A 27,500-nucleotide genomic window follows, 5' to 3' on the forward strand; every position below is an offset into this window, starting at 1 on the left:
CTGACAAAGACGGCACCTGACCAACTCCCAGAAAGCAGCTTATGTTGTCCCCAAATGTCTCAGCATCAGCTCTAACTCAGGGGATTCGTGTTAGTATGCCCTCGGGAGAGTGGCTGGCTGGAAGCCAAGCCCATTTCTTACTCGCATGTATCTACTATTATTTACAGGTGTAGTTATATACATTTTTGGTGGTATCTGCAGACACGCGTTGTCATGAAATTATTTAGCTGAATGGCATGCTGAAAAACCGACTGTGGCTTCTAAGAAACTAAACTCGGTTGGAAACCACCTTTGGTCTGTTGAAAGTAACTTCATACGCATCAAGGTAACTTCCCGTTATGCGTAAGCAGACACCTCAGGTGTGGGTCTGAGCCCTGCCTCCGCCGGAATCCTCACCGCACAGCCACGTGAAGTGCGTCCACAAAGCATCAAGCGAGCGGGGCACGTGCCCTAGGAACGGTCCTCGTTTGTATTCAGGTGGTCGCCGTCAACGTCAAGCATCTGGATTGGAGGCCCACTGAGCTCTGAAACCAAGGTGTTGTCTTGTCCTGTCTTTTTTCCTCAACAGAGCTTTTGGAACCGCGTTGCATGGGAAGGCCGCAGCAGGTGGGGCCCGGACTAAATTTAGGTAACCAGAAGAGAAAAGGCTTATTTCTTTGTCCATCAAAGGAACTCAGAATCAGCCGTGCTTCCCTGCCCTAGAAAGGGGCTGGATTTGCTTACTCAAGTCTTCTCCACTCCATCCCTACAGCCTTGATGCTTCCGCTGACCTGGGTCGCTAACCCAGCCAGCATCGTGGGACTTCAGACCACGAGACTTCTAAAAGTTTGTTAAAGATTCTACCTTTCCATCTCAGACTTCGGTGCTGATCTGAGTTAACCCTAGATCATTAAACTCTTCTCTTCCCGAAGAACTGTAGGAAGACATCTCCACGACTAGTCATACTGGTTTATTTGTCCCATCGACATCCCTCATGTAAGCAGGATCCTGAACGGCGTTGCGGACTCTACTGGTGCTCTGTCGCTCCGTCCTCATGTTAACTGGAAAGCAGAAGTCCCTAAAACACCGCTTGAAGTTTTCATCCAGAAACGCATAGAGAATGGGGTTCAGGCTGCTGTTGGTATAACCCAAGGCGATGCAGAAGTAATAGCTAGAGAGGGCAGCGGTGCTGTGAGAGGCATTCCCCAGGGCCTCCACAAGGATGAAGATGTGAATGGGGGTCCAACAGATGATAAAGACCGCCACCACCACCAGGACCAGCCTGGTGATGCGACGGAGGTTACGATCTTTCTCTCGGGAGCCAGAGAGGAGACGGACGCTCTTCAAGCGCAGGATCATCAGGGTGTAGCAGATGATGATAATGAGGACGGGGATCACGAAGGCGAAGACGAAGACACAGATCTTCATGAAGAGGTCCCACCAGGAGTACTCGTCATCCGGGAACTGCAAGGAGCACTCGATGACATCCACGTCTGGACAAGGTGAACAAAACAAACATAAGCACCAGAAGAACGTCTTTTCTTATGACCGTGGCTGCAGAGTATTCTAAAAGTGAGTGTGTGTCAGGGGCGGCTGGGTGGCTCAGTCGGTTGGGCGTCCGACTTCGCTCAGGTCACGATCTCACAGACTGTGAGTTCGAGCCCCACAGGCTCTGTGCTGACAGCTCAGAGCCTGGAGCCTGCTTCCGATTCTGTCTCCCTCTCTCCTTGCCCCTCCCCTGCTCGTGCTCTGTCCCCCCCCCCCACACCTCTCTCTCTCTCTCCTTCAAAACTAAATAAACATTAAAAAAATTTCAAAGTGAGTTTCAATACATTTGGGTGCAAAGGTACAATTACGGTGAGATGATATTACCTGAAGCAGATCACCAAATTGGGAATGAATGCTATATATGAAAACTATCTTATCTTTGTGCTTATTACAATGAAGCCATTTATTGGTGACATCACAATAGTATGGAATAAATGAGACAAGCTCGCAATAGGAATTATGCAGTTGTGGAGCCCAGTTTAATGTGGACGACTTTCAGAAGAGCTAAATTGATCATTTATAGCATAAGCCCTTACTTGTATTTCCATTTATTAATAATTCCCCCAGACCCACGGCTCTGGCAATAAAAGCTAGTATCTATTTGTAAGAAGTGATGAAATATTTCGAGTCTAGCCATTCAATTTAGCAAAAGTCAACTTGCCTGAAAGCATCAAGTGATTTATAAGAAATCATTATGTGTGTCAGTAAAAATTTATAAAAAAAAAAAACAATGCGTCCAAATACGAACCAGGAATTGTGACTTAACGGAATCAATTGATTCAGGGCATTGTTGAAACATGAGTAAACTTTTGGAAAAGAAAGAGAAGGAGGAAGAAAAGAAAAAGAAAACAGAAGATGGAAGGGGAAAAGAAGGAAGAAGAAAAACCTCATGAACACTGTCATCAAGAAAATTTGTAAGCAAGAAACATTTTTCGTTTTACTAACATTGACTATGTAACAGATAAACATTTCAGATGGCCACTTGGAAAATGGAGTTATTTGCTCTGCTGCTCGTGGCTGCACAGCATTCTCTTTGGAATGGCCTTACGATTGGAAAGAGCAGAGACCAGAAAGAACGGAGACCCAGGATAAGCCCTTTGATGATGCTTCCGCGGGGGGGCCTGCTCACCCCTCGAGGGCTCCCTTTCTCCCCAAGCATCAGTGAGTCCACATTTTGTCCTCTTCCGTCTGAGCAGTCGTTGAGCACAGAGCAGGCAGACCTCTTTGCCTCGATCCTTCCTTACCGGTAAGTAATCATTAGCAATAAGAGTGTAATTTTCATAATGATAATATTTTCTTCCCACATTGGGCATCTCTACGTCAAAAATGGCAAAAGAATATTTTTAGACAGGTGAAACAGTTCTATTTATGTTTTCTAAAACGTTTGGATGTGATCTTAGTCAAATATCCCTTAGGGAAAACAAAAGGTATCGTCTTAGAATTTCAATTAGACATATTTTCAAATACAAAGAATATAGTTGTTTTGGCCAATTAATAAAGATGACTTTCTTAGAAATATGTCTTTCATCAACCAGATGCCAGATCAAACCTTTCATTGGTAAATGCAAACTTCCAGAATAACTTGGGATTTTTGATCCTCTAAAAAAGTCATTGTTTAAACCACTATTACTATGAAGACTATTAGAAAAAAATAAGCATCTCTTTTAATTTTTGCTTTTTGTGTTTATGGGAATACCAACAGTTAAAATCATTTTTTAAAATCATCCCTATTATCGCTGAAAAAAGTATTTGTTAAACCACTTTTGACAGGTGACACATTGCAGGTGATTTGTCTATTGAGTCTAGCCTCCTCAAAGGTAGGGAACGTGTCTAATTTTTTGTTTTATTTTTTCCATGCTTAGTTTTTGTGTATTCCAAGATTGTCTCTTTCTTGAGGTCGGCCTCAGCTTAAATGTCACATCAAAGACATTTATACAGAGGCCACAGTCCTCTCCCTTGCAATCTATAATCTGTTTACATATTACACTCACCCTATTTTTAATCATCATATAATGACAGAAGCCAGACAGAAGCCCTCCTGTAATAAATAATATGTTACCTTTCCTGATGTTTTTCTCTCCATCCAGAATGCACACTACTTTCGGGTAGATACCCAGCGTGTTTCATTCAATATTTAATCCCTGCTAGATAGGGTGGTGAGAACCACAAGATGCTCAAGGAATACAAATTGTTAAATAAGAACATAAAGTGAGGGGTGCCGCAGTGGCTCAGCCGGTTAAGTGACCGACTTGGGCTCGGGTCATGATCTCACGGTTTGGGAGTTCGATCCCTGCGTCGGGCTCTGCGCTGACCGCTCAGAGCCTGGAGCTGCTTCGGATTCTGCGTCTCCCTCTCTCTCTGCCCCTCCCCTGCTCATGTTCTGTCTCTCTCTGTCTCTCAATAACAAATAAACGTTAAAAAAATTTTTTTTAAAGAACATAAGGGGCTGAAGCAGTAAAAATTGTTAAATAAGTGAATAAATGAATATCACGTGGAAACCCTCGAAAATAGGGACTGATCACAGTAGTTATTATGGAAAAGCAATCTGCTAAGACAAGTCAGGCAACATAAGAGCTGATATTTAACTTGGATACATCTTCTAACTGTGAGTATCAGCCTCCTCTTGAACAAATGATCTTGCATGTAGTAGGGGCTCAATAAATATTCGCCGAATGGGTGAAATAATCAACTACAGCTGCTTTTACAAGACTTTGGGAAACATCCAGTGATAGAGTTAGAAACATCCTCCGGAAATGTCAATGAATTTAAGTTCATCCCAACAAAGAGAAAGGAGAATACGGAGGCAATCGACAAGGAAATTCAAGTCCAAGGGCCCCATGTTTACAAACTGTTCTCTTTTGGGGAAAAGAAGGCATCTTTAGCCTTCGTGATGCACACAGGCCAAAAGTGAAGGATACAAAAGTATATTCCATGCAAATGGAAACCAAAAGAGAGCAGAAGTAGCTGTATTTACATCAGACAAAACTGCCTTCAACTTAGAAACTGTCTTGAGAGGCAAAGGAAGTCACTATATAATGATACAAGGGCCAAGTCACCAAAGCGGATGCAATAATTGTAAGTATATACGCACCCGACACTGGAGGACCTAAATATATCTACCATCTATTAAGAGAACTGAAGGGAGACATAGATAGTAATAATAGGGGACTTCTATATCCCGCTTTCAACAATAGATAGATCCTCCAGATATAAAATCAAGAAGGAAACAGCAGACTTGAACAGCACTATAAATAAAATGGACTTAACAGACACATACAAAACATTCAAGAGCAACAGAATACACATTAAAATATTAAACATTTAATTAATATTAATATGCAATTATAATATTAATATAATATTTAACACATTAATATTTAATCAATATTAATTAATCGATATTAATATTTAATTTGTTAAATATTTAAATATTTAAATATTAACGCACATGAAATCTTCTCCAGTATCGATCACACATTATGCCGCAAAGCAAGTCTTCACAAATTTAAGAGGACTGAAATCATATTAAGTGTCTTTGCTGACCGTGTCAAACTAGAAATCGAATGGGAGGAAAGCTGGAAAATTAACAAATATGTAGAAACTAAATAACACTCCTGAACCACCAATGGGTCAAAGAAAAAGTCAAAGTAAAATACAAAATGCTCGAGATGAATGGCAATGCAAATACAACATACCCAAACTAGGGGATGGTGGCAGAGGCAGTTCTTAGGGGAAAGTGCACAGTGATAACCACCTCGCGTGAAGAAAAAAGGAAGATCTCAAATAAATAAGCTACCTTTATGTATTAAGGAACTAGAAAAAGAAGAACAGACAAAGCCCAAAGTTGGTGGAAGGAAGGAAATAATGAAGAAAAAAAGCAGAAACAAATGCAACAGAGACCAGGAAAACAAGACAATACATAGAAACAGACAACAAACAGAAAATGACCAACAAAATCTTTTCGAAAAGATAAACAAAATCAAAGCCTTAGTTAGACTCAGAAAGAGACAGAAGACTAGGCGAAAGGAAAGACATTATAACTGGTAACACAGAAATACAAAGGATCATAAGAGACTACTATGAAGGATTACGTGTCAACAAATTGGAGAATCTAGAAGAAATGGATACATTTCTAGAAACATACAACCTACCAGGCTGAATCATAAAGAAATAGAAAGTCTGACAGATCAATAACAAGTAGATTGAGACATCAAAAAACCTCCTAACAAAGAAAACCCAAGCGCCAGATGGTTTCGCTGGTTAAGTTCTACCAAGCATTTGAAAAGGGTACCGGGGCGCCTGGGTGGCGCAGTCGGTTAAGCGTCCGACTTCAGCCAGGTCACGATCTCGCGGTCCGTGAGTTCGAGCCCCGCGTCAGGCTCTGGGCTGATGGCTAGGAGCCTGGAGCCTGTTTCCGATTCTGTGTCTCCCTCTCTCTCTGCCCCTCCCCCGTTCATGCTCTGTCTCTCTCTGTCCCCAAAATAAATAAAAACGTTGAAAAAAAAATTAAAAAAAAAAAAAAAGGGTACCGATCCAAGGGCTCCTGGGTGGCTCAGTCGGTTAGGCATCTGACCTCAGCTCAGGTCATGATCTCAGGGTTCATGAGTTCCAGCCCTGCGTCGGGCACTATGCTGACAGCTCAGGGCCTGGAGCCTGTCTTCGGATTCTGTGTCTCCCTCTCTCTGCCCCTCCTCCACTCACACTCTGTCTTTCTCTCTCTCTCTCTCTTTCTCTCTCTCTCAAAAATAAGTAAACATTAAAAAAATTTTAAAAAAAGGATGCCAATCCATTTCAAACTCTTTCAGAAGTTGAAGAGGAGGGCCCACTTTCCAAACTCATTTTACAAGGCCACCATGAACCTGATACCAAAGGCAGACAAGGACACCACAGACAAAGACACCACAATATCTCTGACGAGCAGAAATGCAAACATCCTATAAAACACTAGCAAACCAAATTCAACAGCACAGGAAAAAAACATATGCCAATATCAGGATTTATGCCTGCGATGGAAGCAGGATTTATCCCTGTGAGGATTCCCCAAATCCAACAATGTGACATCACATCCATAGAATGATAGATGAAAATCACGGTCACGTCGATAGATGCAGAAAAATATCTGACAGAAATTCAACATCCATTCATGATTAAAACTCTCCACATATTAAGTATGGAAGGAACGTAGCTCAACATAATAAAGACTGTGTATGGCGAGCCCACAGCTAACATCAAATTCAATGGTGAAGGATTTGAACGCTTTTCCTGTAAGATCAGGAACAAGGCAAAGACGCTCACTCTCACCACTTTTATTCAACATAGTATTGACAGTCCTAGCCAGGGCATTTAGGCAAGAAAAGAAATAAAAGGCATCCAAATCAGAAAGAAAGAAGTAAAATTGTTTGGGGAGGACACAGTCTTACGCGGAGAAAACCCTAAAGACTCGACTAAACCACTTTCGGTAAAGTTGCAGAATTCAAAAATCAACATACGACAAAAATCAGTTGCATTTCTATACACTAACAATAAGCTATCTGAAAAGTAAATACAACAATCCCATTTACGTTACCATCAAAAAAGAATAAAGTACTCACAAATCAATTTGTAAATAAGCCTAAAAGATCTGTATACTGATTACTGTAAAACACTGATGAAAGAAATTGAAGACACAAATAAATGCAAAGATATCTTATGTGCGTGAATCAGAAGAACTAACATTGTTAAAATGTCTACACGACGCAAAACAATCTATGAATTCAGTGCAACCTTTATCAAAACCCAATGGCATTTTTCACAGCCTTAGCCAAAATAATCCTCAAATGCCTACGGAACTACAAAGGACCCCGAATAGTCAAAGCAATTTTTTTTAAAATTTTTTTTTCAACGTTTATTTATTTTTGGGACAGAGAGAGACAGAGCATGAACGGGGGAGGGGCAGAGAGAGAGGGAGACACAGAATCAGAAACAGGCTCCAGGCTCTGAGCCATCAGCCCACAGCCCGACGCGGGGCTCGAACTCACGGACCGCGAGATCGTGACCTGGCTGAAGTCGGACGCTTAACCGACTGCGCCACCCAGGCACCCCGAAACAAAGCAATCTTGAGCAAGAACAAAGCTGGAGGTATCACGCTGCCCGATTATGAATTATATTACAAAGCCACAGTAATCAAAATAGTCTGGTACTGGCATAAAAAACAGACCCATATTCCAATGGAATGGATTAGAGAGCCCCGAAATAAACCCACGCCTATACAGTCAAGTAATCTTCCAATAAGGGTGCCAAAAATAGAAAATGGGGAAAGAATGGGCTCTTCAATAAATGGTGCTGGGAAAATGGGGTATCCACGTGCAAAAGAATGCACTTGGGGCCTTATACCATACACAAAAATCAACTCAAAGTGGATTAAGGACTTAACTGTAAATAAAACCATAAAACTTTTACAAAAAACGTAGGGGAAAAGCTTCTTGATAGCGGTCTTGGCAATGATTTTTTTTGGATGCGACGCCAAAGCACAAGTAACAGAACCAAAAATCAACAAGCGAGATTGCATCAAACTAATCCAACCTAGAAAAAAAGAAGAAAAAAAAAACCCCTCTTCTGCACAGCCAAGTACACAATCAACAAATTGAAAAGGCAGCCTGCGGAATGGAAGAAAATATCTGCAAATCATGTATCTGATAAGGGGCTAATATCTAAAAAATATAGGAGATCATACAACTCAATAGTGGAAAAGCAAATAATCTGATTTAAAAATGGGCAAAGAACCTGAATAGGCGTCTCCCCCCAAAAAGACACACAAATTGCCCACAGGTATATAAAAAGGTGCTCAACAGCACTAATCAACAGGGAAATGCAAATCAAAATCACTTCAAACCTGTTAGGGTGGCTATTATTAAAAAAAAAATGTGTCAGCAAAGATGTGCAGAAAAGGGATCCTGTTGGTGGGAATGCAAACTGGTGATACACACACACACACACACACACACACACACACACCAGAATATTATTCAGTCTTTTAAAAGAAAGAAATCTTGCCAACCGTGGCGACATGGATAGACCTGATACACGTTGTGCTAAGTGAAATAAGCCAGACAAAGAAATACAAATCCTATATGCTCTCCCTTATATATGGAATCTAAAATAATCGAATTCACAGAAGCAGAGACAAGAATTGTGCTTTCCAAGAGCTTGGGGCAGGAGGAACAGGGGAGACAATAAGTCAAAGGAAGGGTACAAAGTTTCAGTCATGCAAGTAAGTTCTGGGAATCTACTATGTAGCCCAGGTTCTGTAACTGACAATGTTGAGCTACATACCTGACATTTGCTAGGAGGGAGGAGACCTTAGGTTAAGTTTTCTTATCACACAAGAAACATAATAAACAAGGCAAGAAGAAACTTCGGGAGGTGGCAAAGGTCTGCCGTCTTGAGGGGATAACGGTTTCACAGGTATATAGCTATCTCCAAATGCACTGGGTTGTTTACATTAAATACGTACAGCTTTTTGCACGTCAACCGTAATAAAGTGATTTTTCTACAAAATAGTCTTTCTTCTGCTTTTAGATTTATATTAGAGGGCCGCGGCTTTCTTTTTTGGTATGGGTTCCAACGCCTCCAGGCTGTCGTAATTATAGAGTTAGTTCTAGTATCTAAACTAAAGCTTTTGTGGTGTTTGTTAAGAATATTTTTGTTTCTGCTTGTAGCCATTACACCAACTTCGTTATTTGGTCGTTATAATAGGCAGACTATGATTCCCAAAAGACAGGGTGTGCACATGTATACTATGTAAAATGTTATATTTAACATCTTATGCCCAGAAAGTGAAAATTTTGCTGTACACAAGAGCCTTCGATATTGAATGAATACCCTGTCGGATGTTGGTAAACATAGCAGGAAGGCAGGACCTGTTAAAATCATTACATCAGGTCAGATGCTAGCGAACATTGATCAAGTGCTTCCCAGACACACGCACTGCTTTCCAGCTTTCCAGCTTTCCATGCACGGACTCGATGGATCTGGAAAACACTCTAGGAGGGAGACACTGTTATCTACCCCTATTTTGCAAATGAGGACATTGAGGTACAGGAGTCTGAGTAATGTCTCCAAAGTGATACTGTCCATAAATGGGGAAATCAGGATTCGATTCCAGGCTATTTGCTTTCAGAATCTGTGCTCTTAACCAAAAAGAAGCCAGGAAGAAACCCAGAACATTAGCTGAGATTTCTTGTCCAGATGAGCCTGGGCTCGTGAAATTGACGCCTGATTTCCTTCAGTGAGCATTGTCCGCAAACAGAACACAATAAACTACCAATGCCATTCAGCTCTAATTCAGGGCATAGAGATTGTGTAAAACAGTCCTCTTCGTGATCCAAGAGTCCTGACATGGAGTGTCATCCAGCACTCCGAAATGAGTCCAGAGACAATCTTTCACCACATAGAAATCTGCTTTAGAAAAGAAAAGAAACAAAGAAAGAACGGAGCCCTCCGACGAGACTACTTTAATTTTCTCCCATTTTCTCCTCTATTTCTCCTCTATTTCTCCCTAGTTCTCCTCTGTTTCCTGCACAAATTAATCTTCTCCCAACACTGGTTGATCCCTTCTTCCACCACATCTGCACACATTCATCCACAGCAGCTCCTTCCTGGAAAAGCTACATCTACCTTCATTTTTCTCTTTCAAAAGCCAAACTGAAATCCGTTGCTTCTAGGACGTCATTTTCTGACAGTGATTAGAGGAGTGTAGTGGTTAAGTCTGCAAGCAGGTCATGAAATATCAAAATCAGTTCTTTCTTTACCATGGGGAAAATCACCGTCTTCTTTGACTACCTAGCCCATTCTTCTAGTCCTGGTGGTGTCTACATGGCCTCTCTTCTTGAATCCAATTATTAAGTATCAACACCCTAGGCTCAGAACGGTTTCTTGCAACTTTATTTCCATTTGTTGTATGCAGGAAGAAACAAACCCCTGTGTGTAATTAATCGTATTTTAAAATGCTTCTCTGATGAAGTTTGACAGGTCTTAAAATTTACCCAAGTATTACAGCTTAACATCCACCATAGCGAAGTTGGAAATTCATTTTATTGTTTAAGAAGGAAAAGATTGTATTTCATCAAAAATGTGGACTGGGCCAGGGACGCCTGGGGGGCTCGGTCAGTTGAATGTCTGACCTTGGCTCAGGTCATGATCTCACGGTTCGTGAGCTCGAGCCCCACGACAGGCTCTGTGCTGACAGCTCAGAGCCTAGAACCTGCTTTGGATTCTGTGTCTCCCTCTCTCTCTCTCTGCCCCTCCCCCACTCATGCTCTTTCTCTCTCTGTCTCTCAAAAATAAACATTCAAAAAAATTTTTTTTAATGTGGACTATGCCACGTAAGCTATGATTTTAGCACCTGCCCTTTCTTTGATCTGGCAAGCCCCCACTACACGTATTCAACTGTCTGTATCCCCAGGTATCATGAGCCTCCCTAATAAACTAGAACATTTAGAGAACTGCTAGAGCAGTAAATAGCATTTATAAAGTCCAAAGTGGTGGTTCTGCTCCCTTCTTCCCAAGGAATCTCTAAGCAAAACTTCCCCAGCAGCAATTCTCACCCAGGCTACAGGTCAGAGTCATCTGGGGCCATCTAAAAAATCTTGACCCCCAGACGGTACCTCAGGTCAATTAACCCAGAGACCCTCCAGAGGTGAGACCCGGGCATTAGTTCAGATGACCCTTGAACAACATGGGTTTGAACTGCACAGGTGCACTTATACATAGATTTTTTTTTTCTAAATACAGTACAGTACTATAATTGTATTTTCTCCACCTTATGATTTTCTTAATAACATCTTCTTTTCTCTAGCTTACTTTATCCTAAGAATATAGCATAGGAACATATACAAAACATGTTAGTTGACTATTTACGTTATCAGTAAGGCTTCTGGGTCAATAGTAGACTATTAGTAGTAGTTAAGTTTTGGGGAATCAAAAGTCAGACATAGATTTTTAACTGCATGGGGCTGGTGCCCCCCCCCCCACATGGTTCAAGGATCAACTGTATTTTCTAAAGTACCCAGGCGTTAGAACCACCATCTTAGAAATACCGGGGAAACATCAAGTATCCTGTTTGCATTGGGTGAGAACTAAAATGTCCAAAATCTAAGTTTTGCTGATGTGTGCTATCCTCCATCTGTGAACCCGATTTTGAATGGCTTACAGCCAGATGAAGCTATTATGATAGGGACGTGAAGATTAACGCCTAAAGAAAAAGAGTAAAGAGCCAGCATAGATGTCTAATGATTTAGGGTCCTCTTTTGGGGAGAGAGAAAAGCAGTGAGTAGGTGTATCTTAGAATCGCCAGGATGCAATGTAATTGTATTCTAAAAATCCACATGCCTGTGGTTCCCTGTTTCATCCCCACTCCTCCAGATTCTGATAAGCACTTCCAGAATAGCAGATAGGCTGGGCATCTGTATCTGGGTAATGTCTTTATCCTCTCCTATGTGTAGATTCGGACAGCACAGATGGTTGTGTCTCTCATCTTCCGTGGATTTAGGCATAGTATTTCCACTGGCTTTTGGTTTTTCCCCTAGCTGTGTGTCCTACTCACTTGCACATCAGGAGTTTACATCATTAGAAGTAAGGTTTTTGCAAATGAGGTGACAATGATGGTCCTTACCTTCCCTGACTTTGGTCCCTCCAAGGACTATCGCGGATATGCCGACAGATGACGATAAGAGCCAAATACAGATGTTGATGATCTTTGCTTTCATGGGTGTGCGAAAGTCTAAAGCCTTGACGGGGTGGCACACAGCAATGTATCGGTCCACACTCATCATGGTCAAGGTGAATATGCTGGTAAACATGTTATAGTAGTCAATGGAAATGACAATCTTGCACAGCACGTCCCCAAATGGCCAGGAATTCATCAGATAGACGGTGCTCTGGAAGGGCATGGTCGTAGTAACTAAAGCATCCGCCAACGCCAGGTTAAATATATAAATGTTGGTTGCTGTCTTCATCTTTGTGTATCTAAAAGACAAGAAACAAGGTCATTTCTCTTCATCTTCAGGTCAAATCCAGGTGTCTAATATGCAAAAGGACTGTTCTAGACATTAGGAGTAGTAGAAAACAATGGGCAAAAGTCTCTGACTTTACCTAGCTTTTATTCTCGTGCTGTGTTCAAAATATAATTAAATTTTAAAAAGGCAAAGGATAGCATACATAAACAGATGAATACACGTATAGATCTTTTGGACAGACTTGTGTATAATACAGGTCTTTATGTTGTGACTGGCAATTCATTTTAACCCTGGAGCTGCTTGGCCTTAAGCATGTTTTACATAATTTATCTTTTCCCTTTCCCTGAATAAAACAAAGATAAAACTTACTCAACTTTTCCTCGGGGTCATTTCGAGAAATCCGTCATTGTGATTATGTCTCTTGAAAATCCAAAATGGTCTTCTTTTTTAAATTTAATTTTAGTTTATTTAAATTTTAGTTAACATACAATACTGGTTTCAGTTGTAGAATTCAGTGATTCATCACTTACATACAACACCCAGTGCTCATCCCAAGTGCCCTCCCCTCACCCATCTAGCCCATCTCCCACCCACCTCCCTCTGTCAACCCATAGTTTGCTATCATTAAGAGTCTCTTGTGGTTTGTTTCCTTCTCTTCCCTTTTCCCCCATGTATGTTTTGTCTCTTAAATTCCACATATGAGTGAAATATATGGTGTTTGTCTTCCTCTGATTGACTTATTTCGTCTAGCAGAATACATTCTAGCTCCATCCACATCACTGCAAATGGCAAGATTTCATTCTTTTTGATGGCTGAGTAATATTCTATTATATATATATATATATTCTATTTTATATATATATTCTATATATATATAAAATATATATATATTTTATATAAATATAAATAAAAATTTATATATATAGTTATATATATTGTTTTATGTATGTATGTGTATATACACACACACACACACATATATATATATATATATATATATATACATGTATATATGTACACACACACACACACACACACCACATCTTCTTTATCCATTCATCAGTCGATGGACACTTGGGCTCTTTCCATAGTTTGGTTACTGTTGATAATGTTGCTATAAACATTGGGGTACATGTACTTCTTCAAATCTGTATTTTTGTATCCTTTGGGTAGATACTTAATTATGCAATTGCTGGATCGTAGGGTAGTTCTATTTTTAGTTTCTTGAGGAACCTCCACACTGTTTTCCAGAGGAGCTGCACCAGTGTGCATTCCCACCAACAGTACCCTCTCTCCAGTTTTCACTTTGAAAATAACATTCAATTTTGGGATGAGCACTGAGTGTTATATGTAAGTGATGAATCACTAAATTCTATTCCTGAAATCATTATTACACTATATATTAACTAACTTGGATTTAAATCATAAATAAATAAATAAATAAATAAATAAATAAAATACTTTCCATCTTAATGGCTAAAACATAACTAAGTCTGTTGATTTTGTTTGCCAGTGTGCCACTAGTTTTTTCGTCTTAAATGCATTATGTACATAAAGCAGACTGAGTTCTTCTTTATACACATCATGGCACTCGATGTAATCTAGCACAGTAGGTGAGAAATAACTCAGTTTTTCTTTACTCTCATCTTGAGAGATTTTTAAAGCACATAAGTTGCTTCCTCTTCCAACTGAGGGGACAGTCATTTTCAAAGCAGGTCGGAAAGATTGCCTTTAAGCCCAAATGATTCTTTCCACCATAACATGAAGTTTAGAACAACTCCATTTTCAACTGAAACGGAATTAAAAGGATTGTTTTACTTAGAGAACACTCCCTCGGGGATCTACGGGGCAGGAAATGTTCCAAATGCTATCGGCAGGTTTCCAGAGGCCAAAGGCTAAGATACGTAGGGGAAATCCATGTTAATTACTTTCCACACACGTCCGATTTGCAGACCTTATCGTAAGTAATTCCGCCATGCCCCATGGACTTTCTTAATGTTATGGCTTTGGCTTTCATTGAAGGGCATTTGTAAGGAGATGTCTTATGGAGAGCTACTGCTTTGGCTACAAAATCAAAATCAGTGGTTATTATTGATCACTGCCAGGGTGTCTCTCAACACATAAATATCCACATAAGAAATGTCTTTTAACGTGTAGTGACAGAACAGCCGGGGCTCTCCTGGGAGGCAGAGTGGTCTTCTGTGAAGTCAGATCATCCTGCGTCTGGGCTCAGTGTAAAACTTTCCTGAGTTTCAGTTCCTGTTACATAAAGATAATAAAATCAAACGGCCATAAAGGCAGTAGATGACCTGGCTCAAAATGTGTGACACACAGGATCATACTTCATTCTCATCGTCCCACTCCCCCCCCCCCCCAATCCTCCCCTGGTCTCTCCTCTTCTTGCTAGGAAATGGCCTGTCAGTGCTTGGATGAAGGCATGGTCAAGACGGCCACAGACTCAGGAGCTGTTGGTTTCCATTTTCATGCTCTGCCATCTAAGCGGTGCTCTAATCTGGAGAACGAGGAGTTTACTTTAAAATATGTCGTATTTTCCCTTTACAGTTTTCACTCAAATATTATTAAGTGGCCTGTAAGTTCTAGAAAGTGATTAAATGTGTATGACCAATGCTCAGAGCTTAGGCTTTATAAAGGCACAGGTAACTAGGGAAGGTCCACTTGCTGAGACAGAACAAATGTTTCAAGGGAGCAAGACGGAAATAGTATCTGTTCAAATACTGTCTTCTTTAAGATGCGGTTTTATGTTTGAAAAGCGCATCTTACAGGCCGACCTCCTGTTCTTTCCATTTTCTCCCCCACAAATCCCTGATATTAACAAAGATTTTAGCAAGCAGTGCCTTTAACTTCTGCTCTCGGATTTAGTGACCTTGATATTCTCCTCTTACTCTATGAAGTTAGACGGACGTCCCCTGCCTTACACAGTTGGGTCGACCTGGGTTCTGGTCCTTATGTTTCCCTCCAACTGTTAAGATTTTGGACATGTCACTAAAACCTGGGCTTTGGATTCTCAACTCTAAAATGAGGAATATAATGCTTATCTTAAAGAGCTCCTGAGATAACTACGGACTGCCCCTGCTCCGAAGAATATGTCTCATTTACTCCATGGTCTTCACCTCTTCTCCCTCTTTTATGTATGTGGAAGCCCCCAGTTACGACCAGAAGAGAGGAACCTAGTTTTTCGTCAGAGCCGTGGTTTAGCTTGAACACAAAAGATAATAGTAAAAATGATGCCTGCGACCTTATACGCTGGAAGAGTATGAATGGAATGAAAAAGGAGTTATGATAAAAATGTAACATGTCCTTATCAGTAACCGCCAAATTATGGAAAGGGCCCAAATGTCCACTGACTGATGAGTGGATAAAGAAGTGGAATACACGATGGAATATTACTCAGCCATCAAAAAGAAGAAAACCCTGCCATTTGCACTGACATGGATGGAACCAGAATGCATTATGCTAAGTGAGAGAAGTCAGAGAAAGACAGACGCCATATGATTCCACTCATATGTGGAATTTAAGAAACAAAACAGATGAATACAGGCGGAGGAAAAACATGAGAGGGGGGCAAGCCATAAGAGACTCGTAACTATAGAGAACAAACTGAGGGCTGCTGGAGGCGAGGTGGGTGGGGGTTGGGCTAGATGGGTGGTGGGTATGAAAGAGGGCACTTGTGATGAGCAATGAGTGATGTACACAAGCGATGAATCACTAAATGCTGCTCCTGAAACTAACATTATACTATATGCTAACTACCTAGAATGTAAACAAAAAGCTGACACATAAAATATAACGTGCACCTTTAAGCAATCACAAAATCACAAAAGATGAGTGATTTGCTCTTAAGTCTTCCAAAAAGACTTTCAACGAGTAAATGTATGAAATTGCTTAAGCCTTGAGCTTCTAAAGAATTCAGATCTGGCCATCAGATCTCAGAAGAAGAGAGATGAGCACCTATAACAGAAATGTCTACAAATTACACAAAATTTTAACGAGACTCGTCGAAGCAAAAGTCCTTGCTCCCTGAGAAACAAGCTTTTCTCAGACCATTCACGTGGGAGCTACCACTGTCACCCCCGGGGGTGACACCTACCAGAGACCTAGAGATGGTCCTGTGCCCTCCTGCCATGGACAACCCCGTATCTGCCAGCATGCTGGTGTCACCGCATCACTCTGGTTTCCAACTGGTTCATGTTCACGATGACAGTCTCGATACCCACTTATTTCAAACACTCCCTGCATCAGACTCTGCTGTACGTCCCACAGATGCACCCCACTCAGTCCTCACCCCAGCTCCACGTGGCAGGCATCAGTAACCCTATTCTACAGCTGAGGCCACTGAGAATCACCAGACTTCCGTGCATTTCTCAAGGTCATATGGTTGTAAAAGGTATTGCAAGGGGCGCCTGGGTGGCTCAGCTGGTTGAGCTGTAGGGCTCTTGATTTCGGCTCAGGCCGTGATCTCATTTACCACACCGAAAGGGAGAACTGACAGGTATAATTCTGAGTAGTGAATAAACTACGAGTTAACGAGGATTTGCTGACGGTCCTTCAGGCACGTTACCCGACTGGATCCTGGGACAGCGCGGTAAGACCCTCGTGGTCAAGGCGGTCTGGTTGAGGACTCGGGGATTGTTTGTGTTTCATCAAATGGAGAGAGTCGTTAGTCCTTTCAATCAGATGTCCCTGGGAGGGGCGGGGCGGGGAGGGGGGGTGGAGTAAGCTTTCTTACTACGAGAAGATATGAAATTATGTTCCATTTCCTCCACACTGCTTTACAAAAATTTGCGAGTATTTCGAGTAAAATGGCACCATCTGGGTGGGAAGCTGGAGGGGGGCTGGCAGTGAGTGGTTGCACTTTTTAGCTTGCGCCCCACAGGAGCATATGGCACGAAACGAGCAAAGTCTGTGGGCTGTCCCTGCGACACTTGCCAATGTTACAAACCTGGAGACGACGATAAGGGACACGGGTCGGGCCATGAAGAAAGCCATCGCCTGGCAAAGCGGCACAACGTGTCTCCGGGAGTAAGAAATGCTCCCCGGCACACATTAACTCAAGACCTTCCTACCGTAGTTCCCTACAGAGAATTGAGGGGGGAGGTGCTCTTAGATTGGCAGTCACACACGAACAGGGTTTTGTGCTGAGCCATCAGGAACCAGCGTCACCAGGCGGGGGTTCCGGGAGAGCGCGGCACCTGCCGTGAGAAAAATGAGGCACGAGCGGGAGGAACACTGACCTTGCAACACAGCAGTCCTAAGACGGTTCCTCGTCCTTCCCATGCGCCTCCTGTGCTCTGACAATATACGGGTAGAAGAGCCCATATTTGGGTTAGCAGCATCCCTTCCTGTTGAGGTACACTGCCCAAGTGCTGTCTGAATTGAAATTTAAATGATGCTTCTTCAGTCAGGAGCTCTTTTTTTAGCTTTGCGACAGCATAATACATCCAGGATCTTGATGGGTAATCATCATCCATCTTTAAATACACACACAGGTTTTCCATTTTGTGGATTCCAGGCATTTTTAGCTCTTACCTCCAATTGCCCCCCACGCTGACAATACACACACCCTCCCTTGTCTCTTGTTAGAGTCAAGCTTCCTCCCCTGTCTTTATCGTTTCATTATTTCAACACATTTTTAAGTGCTCCATACCCAGCAACATACTGGCCGTTGAGCGTGACTGAAAGACTCAATATACAGACGGTGCCCCCGGGGAGCTTTTCAACCAATGGAGTCAAAAATTACCACGGGCACTAGAGGGACAGACGGTAGGGAAGGATCAGTGTGTGGGGAAGAGATTGGGGCACATTGTAAAGAAGAGAAGACCTGGACAGGATCTTGCGCTTCGCTGTTTCTCAGGGGTTCCGTGGAGTGCACACCTCAAGAGTAAAGGAAGTCGGAGCTGTCATTCCAAAGTTTCTCCAGGAGGCAGAGATTTTATCAGAGAAATCATGTGGTTCTGTGAATTCTGCTTCTTCCAGCAGCTCAAGATCGAAAAACATTCTGGTAAGTGTGGTTAAGTAAGCATCATGAGGGTAATAATAATAATAATAACCCTTGAGATGAGCAAATGGGGCATGATTCAGGCGACATGAATATAGAACATTAGCATGCCCCCCTCTGGACAAAGGCTGTCGGGTACTTTATCGTGTTGGAGTTTTTCCACAAGCAATACCCATTGTTTGGGTGAGGAAACAGTAAGGAGGAGGTAAATGGCTTGCCTCAGACCACAAACGAGTGAGACAGTGGGAAGTAAGAGCTGAGCCTTCTGAGTAGCCATGAAACCACAGCGCCAACAGAATGAAACAAACACCCGAGTGGTCATTTTTCTGAATAGACCCCTTTACTACGGCAGACACCTAAGGGCCAACAGAATGCACCTGAAGAATGGCTGTTTGGTCTGGTGAACCAATGGCTCCTGACCCACAGGAAGCTGGCCGCCATATTACAACCCTGGGGCTGTAGGCACTAGGGTCTCAAGACCCCCAACACACCAGGCTCAGGAGAAGGACATTTCTCTGGACAGTCCTGTGAAACCAACAGCGGAAGACTAGCACAATGAGAGACGTGTTTTGACACTCTCTTCTCTATGTGGCCATCGAGCATGACTTATTCGTTTTCCAGATTTAGAGCATTCCAGATTTTATGTTTTAAATGATCACAAAGGATGGCTTTACCAATGTGAATTTTCAGAAGAGTTCATTTGAAAACACAAGGAGTTTGCCTCGTGAATTCTCCAGATGACTTTCAGTTCATCCCGATGAAATTAATTGGCTACCCGACATCTTTTTGGATTATTTACTATTGAAATTATGGTTCTTTCCTCAGGGGTAACAGCTTATTGATATTTAAGGGAAGGAAGGGAAATTCAGTCACTTGCTCCGATGATCTGACTCTGCAATTGAATATACTCACTATATTCACATAGTCACTATGTGAATTCGCTATGTGAATTCATAGACTCACACGGATTCATGTAGATGGTCACGTCCCTTCAGTTCCCCAGAATTACTCACCCACGTGCAAAGAGCAAAAGCTATAGGGAGTACAGTGGAGCAGACTGTGTCCCTGCGTCCCACGACTGTCACCACCTCAGTGACCACGCTGGCAGTGAGATACAGCTGGAATGGTGGACATCTGTCATGTTGCATGGCCGGCAAGGCTGTCCATGCGGGTGGTGGGAGAATGCAGAGTGGTGATTTCACTACAGTAGCTGGTGCCCTGGACCTGCTCATTCTCTGTTGGCATGGCCTTGACTCCCAGAACGAATGGTCTAGTGTATCCAGCTGTGCACTACCATGCCTAACAATGTCCAGTAGAAAACTACAAACCTCAGACGACTGACGTGTACCAATCGTCAGCTCTCTGGATACTCAGAAGTATACAGATATCTCAAATGACTTTTTCCAATTTTATACAGAAAACTGACATAGCTAAAGTAAGCCACAGGATGCTGGTAGAAAGGAGAGAAGACTACCCTCCCGCTCTGTCCTCTACCAGAAGGAAACACCCCCTTCACTAGGTGAAGAGAGTTTAGCCCCTGGTGAAGTTAAACGAGTTAATACTGAGAAAATCGTTCCCATTGTTAAAGAAAATGCTCGCTCAGAACTCTAGCCATTGTTAATCTGAAAGCTTCCCTCCCCACCTTTGCATCAGTTCCTTTGGGATCTCTGAATTCATCACAGTCATCACATACTTTCTGCTTTTCTCCTCTTTCATCTAAAGTCTGGCCGGCTGGACCAAGGAAGGAGGTAAGCGTTTAAATAAAAATACGCACACACGTACACACACACACACACATAAGCCTTTTACGATATTATCCCTACTCCTATAATCTACTCTCTTACGTAAATTTTCTTTATCTCAGACATAAACTGGCGTCCGCTCCAAAGAAAGAAACAGAAATTGGCTGATTTTCTGTGGGGGGATAAATAAATCTTTTGTTAATACAGTTGAGCCGGCATTATTTGCACCACTCAAACCACATAAGCCAAACCTTAGAGAAAAGGAGAGAAGACTGCCCTGCAGCCACACAATGTTACGATTTTGCACTGAGGCCAGAGCCCCCCACCTGCATCCCCGGGGGGGGGGGGGGGGGGGGGGGGGGGGGGGGGGGGGGGGGGGGGGGGGGGGGGGGGCAAGAGGAATTGAGTGCATCTGGAAGTTAATCTGCAGTGCAGAAGGTGCCAGCTGCACAGTTCCCACTGAGATACTGCTGCTCAAGAGATACAGCCGAGTGATTAATGGAGAGGAGCAAACACCTCCCAGCCAGAAAGAAGTCCCTCCTAAAACCAACTATAAGACTGTCACCACGGAAAATTGTAAAGCCTCATAAAGTCAACAGAAACAGGAAGTGATTTTGAAGAGTACAATTGTGCCTGGAGTCTGCTAAACGTTAGGACCTGGATAGCTGATGACCAGCTTGGTTTTCTTTCTTTCTTTTTCTTTTGTATTCGGGGGAAGGGGCAGCTGGTTAGTCTCTGATCCCTGCCGCCGTCCACAAGGATTCGGATTTCGGCTACAGTCACGTGCCACAGGGAAGAAACTAATTCCATTTTGCTAATCCATATCACCAATTGCAACGAAACCGATTCTCTCTCTTAAGAGCTTGTCAAGTAATAATTACTCCGAGAAATGCAAGATGGGCACTTTTGAAAATGACTTCTGGACCGATCTTTACTAGGCTTACTTGAAAGGAAACGTTTAATGCCGATTCCAAGAGAGGGCTCAGGATAAACTAGAACATATTTTTCAGTCAAAGCCTGAGGCAAGGCTGATGTCAGATAGGGGGCAGCACAAGGTTAATTATACCCACAAGTCTCTGCTTTGTCTTCAACGCCTCTCCAGGTGTAGTCTGGCGATATTATCCAAGGTAGGCTACGGTGACATCTGAGAAAATCTGGAATATGTGTACATAGAACTGCAGCGATGGATGGAAAAGAGGCAGGCAGGGCAGCGCTCTGACTGGGTCGCCTCACTTCTCAGACTTCCCCACTTTGGTGACAGCCACACCCTTTTCTGGGACGGACCCAAGTTCAACCATGGGGCCCAGATGAACTCAGGGGTGACCTGAGGCAGCATATGCCACGTAACCTAAGACGGTCTCGGCGCAGTGGGACTCCTGTCAGTGGCTTGGGGAGGAAACACTATGTCCCCCAAGTTATGAGCAAGAAAACAGGTGCCTTTGTAAAAAGAACAACCTGTGTGCCCAGCAAGCTTGGGTGGGTTGGCTGCCTTTGGAGAAGAAATTTGGGTTCAGGAAATAGAACCATATCCAGACTATTTTTGCGGTTCTGGTTGTTGTTGTTGTTGGTTGTTGTTTGGTTGGTTGTTTTGATTTGGTTTTTGTTTTGTTTTCCCAAGCCCTTACAAATGTCCTTTTAGGACACTTCAACACTGCCCAGGTTGAACTGTAGGGACGCAGAAGTCTTCTACTCTCAAGGCAAAGGTAGAGTATTGACACCCTATAGGTCTTTATTGTGGTAGCAATGAAGCAAGGAAAACTCACGAGAAAAGAAAAAGGCAAACCTAAAGACCAAGGAACAAGCAATTTTGATTCCTTCTATTTTTGCCCTAGTAATTTTTCCCTTGTTTATCCTTACGTTTTACTCAACAAGATGCAGACCTTCACAAGAGTAATCCAATATGGCTGGTGTCTGTATCAGAGGAGATTAGGACACAGATACATGACCTTAGACCCTGTGAGGACACAGGGAGAAAAGGGCCATCTACAAGCCAAGGAGAGAGGTCTCCAAAGAAACCAGCCCGGCCAGCACCTTGACCTCAGACTTCTGTCCTCCCTGTGAGAAAACAAGTTCTATTGTTTAAGCCACCCAGTCATGGGTGGCACTTTGTCACGAAGGTCCTAGTGCACTAACATAGGGCAGAGCAGCCCTATGAAGGAAGTTCCACCTGGGGCCAGCAGCCTGCCTCTCCTGACACCTGCCCCACGGGTTCCAGACTTACTCAGCCAGCCCCACAGTCACATAACCCAATTCCTTACAACGAATCTCTTCACATGTACGTCTCCTACTGGTTCTGCTGTTCTGGTTGATTCCCGACTAATACAGAGAGTATGCAAAGTGAGGACAGAAGCTCCGAGAAGGCTCTGGAAAATACGACCAATTGAGAAACACGAGAGGAAGAGGGGTCTGTGATGCAGACAAGAGAAACCCAGAAGGCGTGGCAGGGAGTCAAGGACAGGGTGCTGAGAACGCGACGGGCATAGGATTGGTCGGGCATGCCAAACCTCCCCAGAATGGCGTGCCTGGGTGGCTCAGTTGGTTACGTGCCCGACTCTCAATTTCAGTTCAGGTCATGATCTCACCGTTCATGGGATGGAGCCCCACAGTTGTCATGAGCTAAGGGAACCCAGAAGAGTAGGAGGGCCATGGACATCGATCACCTGTAAGATGACAGAGGTTTGAGGATGTCCCGATGCTCAGGAGACAAAATCAGTGGAGAGATTACAGATAGCGTAGGAAGGAGATCCCTGACACTGCAGAGACTCCAGAAGAGCAGGAGGTGAGGAGATTCAGCTCACAGGGGCAGGGAATTACCCTGGACAGAAAGAAGGAAATGTCTCCACTGAGATGCCAAGGAATGAGGGGAGGGCGGCTGCCGAAACACATCCGTAGGAAAAGTGCTCCCAGAAGCCTGATTCTAGAGTCTCGGTGCACAACTGGATCAGACCATTCCCTTGACCATGAAGAATTACGGTCGGGGAGAGGGCTTAGGCATTGGTATTGATTAAATTAGGGTTGGGTGTTTTTTTGGTTTTTGGTTTTTGGTTTTTTTTTTTTTTAAGTGAGAAATGGGAAAGGGAATGGGCTCTTTCTGGAAAGAGGAGAGAGACACAGAAAAACCAGGCAGACTTGGGGTCAGATACACTTGAAGGCGGCGACCTGGCCTTGGCAAAGGTAACAGTGACTTTATTCAGCAGAATTCAATTAGCTGTGTAGAGGAATCAGGAAGACATGGTCGTGGCTTGATCCAGGGTGAAGCTTTGGTGGAAGACATGGATGGTACATGGATGTACCAGGATGGTACAGCAGGAACTGAGCTGAGCAGCGGACTAAAGCGCAGGAAGGACCTGGGTCAGGCTGGCTCCACAGTTAGCAAGGTGCCACTTCAGTCAGTTTGTTTCATCGAGATTAAACGAAATAACGCACACGAAGTAGACAGCTTTATCGGCCTGGCAGACCCTTAAGTTTTGGTCCTGTCTGCTACGGGGGAGACAGCTGTACGCGTGGAAGTTGTGGGAGGATGGAAGTTTAAGATGTCCCAGGTGAGACAGCCTGGCGAGAACCGGGTGTGGGTGGGCATCGGGGCGTGCCCTGCAGGTGAGGGACACAGGAGGCGGTGGAGAGCACACAGGGTTAGGATCCTACGCGCCACGCCCGTGGGCACACCCAAAGTGTCAGCAGGAGCCAAAGACGTGGATCCAGGGCCAAGGTAAGAACCTCCCACCCCAGGGCCACGAACCAGAAAGCCTGGCGAGAAGGGAGGCTGGGGTGCTTCGTTTTAAGGTGCTCACAGTGACAAGCTACCGTGCCCTCACATGAGGCAGTTAAGGCAGTTGGTACTAAGACATGACGAAAACCTCGAAGCTTCCAATACATTCAGAGGATACTGGGCAACATTTCAGGTACCCAAAGTGGGAAAGCTATTTGTCAGATGGGTCTAAAAAACAATCCAAGCCTTTTTCCACAACCCTAACTTTCTCCCCAGGTCTGAGCTGGCCATTTCAGACCCGTACCCGTCCTGGCATCCAAGCATCTAAACCCCGTCTCTAGAACGATGTCCCAGATGACTGAACCATGACCCTTTCCAACGTATAATATTTTAAAAGCGTCGTTCTCCAAAGTCATCCTCAATCTTTTCAAACAGCGTCGCTCAGTCCTCAGCACGGAAGATGAAAGCCGCGTTTCAATCTGCACTCCGCCTGGGCTCTCAGTTCCCCTGTGAACACCACAGCGCCCCCCTTTCAAATCTTCAGCTGCTTCTTCGGAGCGCAATAAACCCGAGGCCACCAACTTTTCTTCTGAAGCTTTATTTTGCAATTCTTTGACCCTCCCCCAGTCTGAACTGATTCTAAACACTCCTTAGTCCTCTTGGCTATAGATGGCAAGCAAACCAATGTTTCGGTCCGCTGGCATTCCAGGACGATAGCATAACCCCTCACCTTTCATACTTCACCTCCAAGTAGTTGGGGCTGGGGTGAGAAGACGAATGGTGTTACGTGAACCAGCTAACTTTTTGTGTATGTTTAGCTGGATGTGTTCCCTTCTAGCAAATTTTATTCCTGGATATCTTTTGGAGATGTGTGTATACATACACACACACACACACACACACACACACACACGTACATATAGACAATTACATATCACATGTTACATAAACATATGAATAATTAATAAGTATACTATATTACTATTTATAAAGGTGATTATTAATCATATACAATTACATGTAATTGTTAAATGTATTTATGTTTCATTTCTATTTCTATTTCTTGTCTACTGTTCTCCCACGGAGTTGTCTTTGGACACGTTTTAAGATTCTTCATTCTTTTTTATCCTACTCTGCAGAGCTATATAAATAGTTGTTAAGCAACTAAGAAGCTCTTCTCAAACTCAAAACTTCAGGTGCTCATTCAAATATCAAGAAGATGTTTTTGTTTTACCGGTGCACTTACATATGACATAAGTAGGAACAGAGTTGGTTTTGTTCCTAGCATCTTCGTTTTGTGTAACAAGGTTTTATCACAAAACCACAGCCTCTGAACCAAAGATCTCCTGAAAATTTTAATTGAAATTGAGAACACAGCTGTCTTTTCTTTGCTTTCAGTTGCCATAATCGTCTTTCTAAGGGAGAACAGCCCTGAAATTCACTAATGGCTTGAAAAAACGATCTGCTTTTCAAATCTCCCCTCCCTCTGCAGCCTTTACTCCTCACTGATAGAATTCCTGTAAAACACAATACACAATTATGGAAACCCAGGGTACCAAGGTACAAACGCTAATTGTAGGTGAAATGAGCTTTATAATATTTGGAGGCTTAAATGATGGGTTTTAGGTCCGGAGCACAGATGACGATAAAAAACCTGAAACTCTGAAGACTAGATACACAGATAAATACATGGGCATTTTATTATGATGATGATATCTCAAGACTCATGCTACTAGAGATAATGTTCTTAAGGTTCATAATAAATAAGGAGCTAAAGTGAGAATTTTTTTTAAAGTAGTTTTTCTTCAACCTTCAGCATCCCTGAAAAGAGTGACTTTGTCCTTTATCTCAAAGGAATGGAAACCCCTTATCCACTCTCCAAGGTGCATTTCCAAAGCATTACATCTTCCAGAAAGTAAAACACACATATTTCAAAGGGCCTCCAGGCCAAAGTTGAGATTTTTTTTTTCTTTTCTTGTTTTCTTTGTTGAAAGAGACCAAAATAAGAATCATTTCACTTACCAGAAAACTAGCCTATATATGTGGGTATTTGGGTATTCATTACTAGAAACCGACTTCCATGTAATTCTACCAAAGAACAACGTAATAGAACCTTCAGTTTCCCTCGGTGGAAAATAAAAAGCAAGGCAATTTTTGAAAACCTCCACAACCCACACTTCAGAGGATAAATATCAGATGGCTTATTTACAAAAAAATCACTGATATTCTTAATAAATGAGATGACATTTCAGTACTAAAAGGGCTCATGTGTGGATACCAACAACCCTAAATAGTATATTGGCTTTTGCTTCATAAACCGTAACACCAATCTGATGAGTCACAGGAAATTCTGAACTATCTCCAGTGCATTCGATGGGCCTGAATCTTACCTTAAGAAATATTCACGGAGGACAAAACCAAGCGCTCCAAACTGGGGCAGGCAACCAGGCAAAAAGGCCGAGCAAAGGAACTTAGCTCCCTTTCCAGGAGACGCTGACCTTGCTGCGCACCCTAGTACTTTCCCTGACCACAGTTTTCAGCAAGGGCTTGGGGGGCAAGAGGACTGTCACTCAAATCCTCAGAACACCGCTGGCGGCCCGATCTGCGCAGTGCGAGCCTCGCAGTCCCCCACCAAAAACTCTTCCAGGAGATCCCTTACTTCAAGGAGGCCACGCTCTGAGACTCTCCGGAGCCCGGCAAGGACGGGTTAGAATCCCCGCCACCCGCTTGGCGCCCCACCCGGCGTCCGGGGACTGGACCCCCCACCCACCCCCGGGAGCCCCACTCCCCCCGCCCCCACCCCGCCTCCCACTCCAGCCGCGACGGCGCCCAGACCCCGCACTCACCGGATGATCACGAACATGACCAGGGAGTTGCCCACCAAGCCCACGACGAACACCACCGAGTAGACCGCGGTGATGATGACCGGGATGGCGGGAGAGATGTGCGCGGGCTCCAGCGGCGCGCCCCCGGAGCCCCCGCTGCTGTTGCCGTCGCTCTCGGCCCAGCCCGGCGGCCAGCCGCTGCCGTTGGGGGGCAGGCAGGTGCTCGGGGGGCAGGTGGGACCCGGCTCCCCGCGGAAGATCTGGACCGGGGGCTCCATGGCTGGCGGCGAGGAGGGGCGGCACCTGCGGGGCTGCGGGAGCGCGAGAACCGGCTGGACCCGGAGAGGCAAACTTTGCCGCCCACGGGCCAGCGCGGGGAGCCCGGGCCCCGCCGAAGGCCCCCCACCCCGCCCCCGGCGCTCGTCCCGCGCTCGCTCCCGGTCCCCGGCTCCTGAAACCCGCCCCCAACCCTTCCTGGGCACGCCCCCTCCTCCCCCCCAACCCCCCCGCGGCGGCACGGTCCCCACCCGGCCGCTCTGCGCCCCCAGGGACCAGAGAGCCCTGGAGCACACAGCCCGCGCTCGCCGGCCCCGCTCCTCGGAAGTCGGAAGCCCAAAGCTCACCCCCGGGTCCCGGAGGCGCGCGCGGCGGTCCGGGGCAGCTCCTGGCCGGGGCGGCACGGCGCGC

General features: G+C 44.1%; 1 protein-coding gene across 1 annotated transcript; it reads right to left on the minus strand.

Moving 5' to 3' along the window:
* Positions 1-182: 182 nt before the first annotated feature.
* OPRK1 (opioid receptor kappa 1) lies at positions 183-27,173 on the minus strand. The gene is made up of 3 exons (XM_043601070.1): positions 26,835-27,173; positions 12,179-12,531; positions 183-1,472 (listed from the first exon to the last, which is right to left on the minus strand). The coding sequence occupies exons 1-3, from the start codon at positions 27,089-27,091 to the stop codon at positions 940-942; spliced, it is 1,143 nt and encodes a 380-aa protein (XP_043457005.1). The 5' UTR covers positions 27,092-27,173; the 3' UTR covers positions 183-939.
* Positions 27,174-27,500: the final 327 nt, after the last annotated feature.

This window comes from Prionailurus bengalensis, chromosome F2 (genome assembly GCF_016509475.1).
Source record: "Prionailurus bengalensis isolate Pbe53 chromosome F2, Fcat_Pben_1.1_paternal_pri, whole genome shotgun sequence".
In the NCBI taxonomy this organism is placed as follows: Eukaryota; Metazoa; Chordata; class Mammalia; order Carnivora; family Felidae; genus Prionailurus; species Prionailurus bengalensis.

Coding starts and splice junctions, on each gene's coding strand:
- OPRK1 (XM_043601070.1), bottom strand. CDS start 27,091: ATGGAGCCCCCGGTCCAGATCTTCCGCGGGGAGCCGGGTCCCACCTGC. Junction 12,532..26,834: donor GTCATGTTCGTGATCATCCG/GTGAGTGCGGGG, acceptor CTTGTCTTTTAG/ATACACAAAGATGAAGACAG. Junction 1,473..12,178: donor AGGGACCAAAGTCAGGGAAG/GTAAGGACCATC, acceptor CACCTTGTCCAG/ACGTGGATGTCATCGAGTGC.